General features: G+C 39.8%; 1 protein-coding gene across 1 annotated transcript; it reads right to left on the bottom strand.

The window, feature by feature from the left end:
- Nucleotides 1–5140: 5140 nt before the first annotated feature.
- On the bottom strand, nucleotides 5141–5757 carry LOC106799022 (uncharacterized). The gene is made up of 2 exons (XM_014776969.2): nucleotides 5404–5757; nucleotides 5141–5320 (listed from the first exon to the last, which is right to left on the bottom strand). Exons 1-2 carry the CDS (start codon nucleotides 5737–5739, stop codon nucleotides 5141–5143), a joined length of 516 nt encoding a protein of 171 aa, XP_014632455.1. The 5' UTR covers nucleotides 5740–5757.
- Between the last annotated feature and the right edge of the window lie 3051 nt (nucleotides 5758–8808).

Below are 8808 nucleotides of genomic sequence, written 5' to 3'. Positions count from 1 at the left end.
TGGGCTCGAACAGTTGCCCATGAAAATGGATTTGTTGCAGTGATTATGAGATCTGACACAGAGACCGGTAGCAGGGGAAGAAGTTCATTTGTGTTAATTGGGTGTGAAAGGAGTGGTACGTACAAGTGTAGAAATAAAGAATTCGTTAGAAAAGACACCGGGAGTAGGAAATGTGGTTGTCCCTTCAGGCTTCGTGGGAAACCAGTGCATGGAGGGGAAGGTTGGATGGTGAAGTTGATTTGTGGGATTCATAATCATGAATTGGCGAAGTCCTTAGTTGGACATCCATACGCCGGGCGATTGACTAAGGAAGAAAAGAAAATTATTGCTGATATGACAAAGTCGATGGTGAAACCGAAAAACATCTTGCTAACGTTGAAGGAACACAATGCCGACAGTTACACCACGATAAAGCAAATTTACAATGCAAGAAGTGCATATCGTTCTTCAATAAGAGGAGCTGATACCGAAATGCAGCATCTGATGAAGCTTCTCGAACGTGATCAATACATTCATTGGCATAGATTGAAGGATGAAGTTGTGGTGCGTGATCTGTTTTGGTGTCACCCAGATGCAGTAAAGTTATGCAATGCATGTCATCTGGTGTTTTTTTGTAGACAGTACCTACAAAACAAACAGGTACAGACTCCCACTACTTGACTTTGTTGGAGTGACACCAACGGCGATGACATTCTCTGCGGGGTTTGCATATATGGAGGCTGAGCGTGTTAATAATATTGTATGGGCTTTGGAACGATTTCGAGGCCTATCTTTAAGACACGATCGCCTCCCTCTTGTTATTGTCACTGACAGAGACCTAGCACTGATAAATGCAGTGAAAACTGTGTTTCCCGAGTCTACTAATTTGTTGTGCAGGTTTCATATCGATAAGAATGTGAAGGCGAAGTGCAAATCTTTAATCGGGGAAAAAAATGCGTGGGACTATGTAATGGATAGCTGGGGTACTTTGGTTGATTGTCCGTCCGAATACGAGTTCCATGAGTCACATCAAAAGTTTCAAGTTGCTTGTTCGCCTTGGCCGATGTTCGTTGACTATGTTAACGACACATGGATTATCCCCCACAAGGAAAAATTTATTACAGCATGGACGAATAAGGTCATGCACCTAGGCAACACAACAACAAACAGGTATTAACAACTGATTTTATTTGTTAGTAACGATTAGTATTAAATGGTATTTAATTGTTGTATATTTTCATGTTTGTTGTGTATTTTAAATGTAGGGTTGAATCAGCTCATTGGGCTCTCAAAAGAGTACTACAAAATAGCGTTGGAGACCTATGTAGTGTTTGGGATGCCATGAACAACATGATCACGCTGCAACACGTCGAAATTAAAGCATCCTTTGAAACCAGTACGCATGTGGTTGGCCATGTATATAAAAAAACCTTATACAAGAGGCTTCTTGGGATGGTTTCGAGGGATGCTTTAAATCAGATTGCTTCTGAGATTGACCGTCTACGTTATCTCGGCAACAATCTCTCTTCTTGTGGTTGTGTGATGAGAAGCACGCACGGGCTTCCTTGTGCATGTGAGCTTTCTAGGTATACTGCTGGCAGCATCCCATTGGAGTCAGTCCATCTTTTTTGGAGGAGACTTTGCTTTTCAGACCAAGGGTTATGTGAGACGGAAGTCACCATCAAGGAAGAAATAGAGGTCATATCTAAAAGGTTTGATGAACTTGATGTGGCTGGCAAAGTAACTCTGAAGAGTAAACTTCAAGAAATTGCATACCCTGATCATAACTCTATGTGCCCTCCTCCGTCAAAGGTGAACACTAAAGGTGCACCGAAGAAACCGATGAAAAGAAGTCAAACATCCACAAAGCGTGATCCGTCTTACTGGGAGTATGTTGATGCTTTTCATTCTGTTCAAAGCAGCAACTCTCCAGTGAAACGAAGTGCATCATGTTCTCAACCGCGTCAGCCAACAAGGATCATCCCGATGTTGGATCAATTTGCGTCATTCTTTCAAGGTTTCATTCGTGACGTTGTGGATGTGAAAGCGGACGGTAACTGTGGATATCGGTCCATTTCCGCTTTATTAGGTATGGGGGAAGATTCGTGGCCGTTAGTGCGTAATGAATTGCTTAAAGAACTTGGGAGGTGGTCGCATGAGTACATGAACCTCTTCGGTGGCACAGAGAGATTTGAACAATTAAAGTTGTCCCTACTTGTTGATGGCTTTTCAAAGGTATGTTTTTAGGTTAATTTTTTTTAATAACAATGTTTAAATTACTTACATGTGTATGTTTGGTTCATTCAGGTTAGTGTGGACAAGTGGATGGATATAACAGACATGGGATATGTGATTGCTTCACGGTATAACGTAATCCTTGTATCGTTGTCCCAACAACAAAGCATGACATTTTTCCCTCTTAGAAGTCAACCACCACCTGACTCTTCTGGCCACCGCATCATATGTGTCGGTCACGTGTTTGGAAATCATTTTGTTCAGGTGCATTGAATATAGTTAGTGTAACAATTATGCAATGACTTCGCTGGTTCATTTGGCACGGTCAGCGCATGATATAATGTTTGTTCATGTACAACAGGTTTATTTGAAAGACCATTGTCTGTTGCTGCCTCCAGCGCTGTTGTGGTCAAGCAATTGTTATTCTCAGGCAAAGCAGTGGGCAATTCCATATATTAGTAGAATGCAGCAATACACAAGCTTGATGTCATTCAAAACACACTATGTAGACCTAAATGAAGACTAAACATGCATTGTTTATGTAATTGTATTCATTATGTGATATAATTTGTTGTAACCCGTTACTAACCAATTAATATTATCAAGTACTCGTTTGGTTAAGCAAGGAAATTGTTGGTCCAACAAAAATCATTTACGCGTGCAGCATACATCATTGTCATAATTGACAACACATAATGACATGCATGCGTATTACAGTTTGAGCGCGACAACACATTGGCTGACTTTAGTACACATATTGAAACTAGCAGTCGTTCGACAACACATTGGCTGACTTGACTACACATTAGCGACAACACATTGGCTGACTTGACTACACATTTACGCGTGTCTATTTTTATGTAAACAAAGTTAAAGAAAGGCTCGGTCACAACCATCTATATATATGGCAGACTAGTCTACTAAATCACACATTATCTTGCTTTCAAATAATCTCCCAACTGATACACAAACTATGGCATTTCTAGGAGAAACTAGCAGTCAGGCGATTGTCAACTCAAGGTTGGCTTTCATTTATCCAAATGGATCGATTATTCACAATGATACTGGGGTTTACTTACAAACTTCAACTCCGGTGCCCATTCGAGTACCAAATAGGTGTGATTTTGCAAGCCTAAAAACCAGAATACACAATACCCTTCAGCTATCCGACAAACAATTTTTGGATGAAATTCACTACCGGAAGCCATTCACCGATACAGGTAACCAAATTCGCTTTGAGTGTATGAAATTGATAAATGATGACGATGTCAACACAATGTTAATGTGTAATGATCAATTTTCTTTTGTTGGTCCGATTGAGTTATTATGCACCGTTGGAAGAACAGTAGATGGAATAATAAACTTACTTGAACGCACTATACCTCGTATTCATGACGCGATCCTGTATTACAACGGGAAATGGAACATGCCACCGCAGAACAAATTTGTTGGATGCGCGTTCACAAAACAAATTTTTTGAGTTCTTTGACGTCCAAACATGAGAAATGGCCGCCCTCCATTGTCTCCGGGCACTGGCACACCCACGCAAAAAAATCCAAAACATGGGTACTTGAACATGGAAAAAGGGTTGATTTCCTACTTTTTTTGATTTTGAGGCTTTGTTTTGACGTGTTAGTTGACGGAACCGGGAAACGGGACTATTTTTTTTGGGTTCTTTGACGTCCAAACATGAGAAATGGCCGCCCTCCATTGTCTCAGGGCACTGGCACACCCACGCAAAAAATCCCAAACATGGGTACTTGAACATGGAAAAAGGGTTGATTTCCTACTTTTTTGGATTTTGAGGCTTTGTTTTGACGTGTTAGTTGATGGAACCGGGGAACGGGACTATTCTTTTTGGGTTCTTTGACGTCCAAACATGAGAAATGGCCACCCTCCATTGTCTCAGGGCACTGGCACACCCACGCAAAAAAATCCCAAACATGGGTACTTGAACATGGAAAAAGGGTTGATTTCCTACTTTTTTGGATTTTGAGGCTTTGTTTTGATGTGTTAGTTGACGGAACCGGGGAACGGGACTATTTTTTTTGGATTCTTTGACGTCCAAACATGAGAAATGGCCGCCCTCCATTGTCTCAGGGCACTGGCACACCCACGCAAAAAAATCCCAAACATGGGTACTTGAACATGGAAAAAGGGTTCATTTCCTACTTTTTTGGATTTTGAGGCTTTGTTTTGACGTGTTAGTTGACGGAACCGGGGAACGGGACTATTGTTTTTGGGTTCTTTGACGTCCAAACATGAGAAATGGCCGCCCTCCATTGTCTCAGGGAACTGGCACACCCACGCAAAAAAATCCTAAACATGGGTACTTGAACATGGAAAAAGGGTTCATTTCCTACTTTTTTGGATTTTGAGGCTTTGTTTTGATGTGTTAGTTGACGGAACCGGGGAACGGGACTATTTTTTTTGGGTTCTTTGACGTCCAAACATGAGAAATGGCCGTCCTCCATTGTCTCAGGGCACTGGCACACCCACACAAAAAAATCCCAAACATGGGTACTTGAACATGGAAAAAGGGTTCATTTATGTAATTCTTACAAACAAAACTCATGATTCTAAAAACTTATGTTTTTTATGTAATTCTTACAAACATGGAAAAAGGGTTCATTTATGTAATTCTTACAAACAAAGGAAAAAGGGTTCACTTATAAATTATTAATCATTTTAAAAACTTTTATTTTTTATGTAATTCTTACAAACAAAACTCATGATTCTAGGTTCCCTTTTTTTAAAAATAAATTTAAAAGAACCGTAAACTTCGCTTAAGGACCACAAACAATCGGAATAACAAACTATATTATAAAATAATAAACTGTGCAAAACACGTCAACTATATTAAACAAAAACTGTAATAATTATAAATATTCATGTCAACTACAACACAACAAAATAAATACAATGATCAATGGTCCGTGCGACGTCTCTGACGAGCCCTGACCGTCCCGTCAGCACTGGGTCCCCCTCTTGCGATCGTCAGACAGTCCTGCAGAATGTCATATAACTCTGTGCCTGCAGTGACTATCCTAAGGTTGAGCACACGCTCCAACCTCTGTGCAATCGCCTCATATCCCTCGTAATCATCCTGTCAAAATCATTAAAAACATTTATTATGAAATTCAAAATAAACAACAACTCATAAAACATTAAACGCGCAAATAATCTTACCACATGTGGAGGGGGGTCAAATGCCACTGGAACCTGGGGGCTGGGCGGCTGTATGTAGTCCTCAGGGTCTGCAGTTGGTGCATCCCTCTGCTGGTCAGCTGCCTGGGTCGGTGTCATGAAAGGGTGAGATATGCGAAAAAACCACTCAATGTAATCCGCAGATACCTGCACAGGCACTAGACAAAGCTGACCCGCAGGTAGTAAGTGATCCGCAAACTCCATCCACCTGTCATCTATCTGATCGTGTGACAATCGTGCACTAACAGGCGGTAGAGGGATGCTCTGGATGTAACCGAACTGGCGTACCACCCTCTCCGGTCGAACTGTGACGATCATAGGACCCCATCTGAGCTGACCCTGGAACGATGAAATCTCCTGAAACGCCCTAACACCCTGATGCTCCGTATACGGCAACCAGGACACATCTGTGACGGTCAAACCATCACAACGTGCCCTGTAGGGTGCTCCTGTGATGCCCTTCATGTGCGCCTTCGACGTCAACCACCGGGAAGCACGTGGGGACGTCTCCTGGTATGTATCGTCAGTCACGCACTGGTGCACACTAGGGAAGTGCTCATAGATCCAGCACTACACAATAATTGAGGTTAACATAACATAAAAACATGTTTAAATCATAATCGAACCTAACATATTAATAAACACAAAATTTACCTGAAGTAGCGTCAAGTACCCCGCAAGCTGTCGGGTGGTGGTCCTACAAGCCTCATCTAACTGGTCATACATATGAACTAGCAACGCAACCCCCCAAGCGTAACCACCACTATGAGCGAGGTCCCGGAAAGCGTCAAGGTGGACCACATGCACGTATGTTGCACTCTTATTAGCAAAAAGAGTGCAACCGACAAGGTGCAGTAGATAAGCGCGAGCAGCGACAATCCACCGTCGGGCCTGACATCTGGCCTCATATATGTCTCGAACCCACCCTAATCGTACATATGCTCCACGTGTGAGTGCTGTCTCCGCTCTGGCCTCCTCCGCAGACACTTCCAGCAACTTCGTAAGCAAGAATTTGACCTCCTCCGTAGAAAGGGCGTGGAAACTGTGCAAGGCGCCAGTGATGGGCAAATGTAGGATTGACGACACATCATCCAATGTGATCGTCAGCTCTCCTACAGGAAGGTGGAAGGTGCTAGTCTCACTGGGCCACCTCTCCACAAATGCGGATATAAGTCCAGGATCGCCAATAATAACTGAACAATCTATCAGTGGACTTAATCCTGTGACAGCCACCAGGCCTTCAATCTCAGGCACTGGCCTCCCAATCAGTGTCACCTTCCTCCCATGTGACACTAACTTCAAATCAGGACGTTCCTGATTTGAAGTACAAATTATACAATTATTAAAAAAAATTAATCTTAAACAAATAAATAAACAATGACAAATAATTAACAAATTAAAATACCTGTCCACTCCACACGGCATGTGCAACATGCTCGGCAAATGATGTGAGCACTGACGGGTCTCGTGGACCACCAGGGAATCCCTCTGCAGCATCATCACCATCTGACCCCTCACCACTATCAGCACCCTGTGCGTCCACACGCATCTCAGGTGCCTCCGTAGGCTGCTCAGGGACATCATCAGTCATGTCAGCGACGTCCTCAGCCATATCACGTCCCTCCGCAGTCATCTGATGAACGCGTAGCCTACGGGCTGAGGCAGTAGGCCTACGCCTCTCAGGAACATCAGCAGCATCCTCATCAGCAGGTCTATCTCTGCCTACAACTCTACCTATTGCACGACCTAAACCTCGTGTTCTGGCCATGATCTGCAAATCATGTCGAACACGTATTTTTTTCGGTCAAAATATACACAATTTTCTTTATAAAAAAAACAACTTTATTTATAAACAAATAAGACTAACTTAAATCAAATTATTTTAAAACATACACAACATAATTTTTTTTAAAAAAATTAAATTTCATTTATAAAAAAAACACTACTAATGTAAAAAAAATTTATTAATAAACATCCACAACTTAATTTTAAAAACAAAATTAAACAACTTCATTAAAAAAACACAACTAAATTATTTAGTAAACATCCACAAGTTAATTTTTTTTTTAAAAAATAAACAACTTCATTTATAAAAAAAACACAACTAATATAAAAATAATTCATTACTAAACATCCACAACTTAATTTAAAAAAAAAATTAAACAACATCATTTATAAAAAAAACACAACTAATGTAAAACAAATTAATTAGTAAACATCCAACTCTTAATTTAAAAAAAAATAAGAAACTTTATTACTTAAAAAAACACAACTAAATTACTTAGTAAACATCCACAAGTTAATTTTAAAAAAAAAATTAAACAACTTCATTTATAAAAAAAAACACAACTAATATAAAAATAATTCATTACTAAACATCCACAACTTAATTTTTTTAAAAAAATTAAACAACTAATGTAAAAAAAATTATTTAGTAAACATCCACAATTTTTTTAGAAAATAAAATACTTCATTTATAATAAAAAAAACTAATTAATTTTAAAAAAAATAGTATTTTTATAAAACTTCCAAAACACACAACTTTAATTATAAAAATAGACAACTTCATTTTAAAAAAAAAACACTAATTTTAAAAAAATCAACAATAAACAAAAACAAACACAACCACTTTTATAAAAAAAAAATAATTTACAAATTAAAATTTAATAAAAATACACAATGTAAATTATAAAAAAAACATGACATCAAAAACCCAAACCTCATTTTTCATAAAATCTATAAAACAAAATAATCAACAGAAATATAATAATTCATTTAAAAAAAACAAAAATAATTTTTGTTTAAAAAAAAAAAAAAAAAACCACTTTCCGGAAGAACACTTCTTCTGGAAATCCCAAACGTTTCCGGAAGAACCCTTCTTCCGGAAAGTTTCCGGAATAAGGGTTCTTCCGGAAAACGTTTGGTTTCTTTCGGAAGAACACTTCTTCCGGAAAGTTTCCGGAAAATGTTCTTCCGGAAGTTCCGGAAGAACCCATAACGGGTCTTCCGGAAGCCTCGCCGTCAGCCCCCTTTCCCCATTTTTTCCGGCACCTCCTGCTCTCGTCTTCTACCCTATGGTTCTGCTAACCTAAGGTTCTTTTAACCTAGCCTAATGCTACAACTACACAGTGCATAATAAAACCAAATGGAAGGTTAACGAAACTTACCTCGAACGGCAATGGCGTCCAAGCGAAAGAAGCAGCAGCTGGGCTCGCGGTGGAAGAGAATGCTCCCGGAAGAGGAAAGAAAAGAAACAAAAGCAGAAGCAGAAAGTGAATCCGGGAGAAAAGAGGAAGTGTTTTAAAATTTTTTAATGAAGGGCAAACTTGACCTTTCAATAAATTGCTGGGTGCACCAGCAATAATGCTGGGTGCACCTAGCATATCC

The sequence above is a fragment of the Glycine max genome, assembly GCF_000004515.6.
Source record: "Glycine max cultivar Williams 82 chromosome 6 unlocalized genomic scaffold, Glycine_max_v4.0 Gm06_scaffold_183, whole genome shotgun sequence".
NCBI lineage: Eukaryota > Viridiplantae > Streptophyta > Magnoliopsida > Fabales > Fabaceae > Glycine > Glycine max.
This window is presented reverse-complemented; position numbering and strand designations above follow the sequence as displayed.

Coding starts and splice junctions, on each gene's coding strand:
- LOC106799022 (XM_014776969.2), bottom strand. CDS start 5,739: ATGATCGTCACAGTTCGACCGGAGAGGGTGGTACGCCAGTTCGGTTAC. Junction 5,321..5,403: donor TTGACCCCCCTCCACATGTG/GTAAGATTATTT, acceptor TGATTTTGACAG/GATGATTACGAGGGATATGA.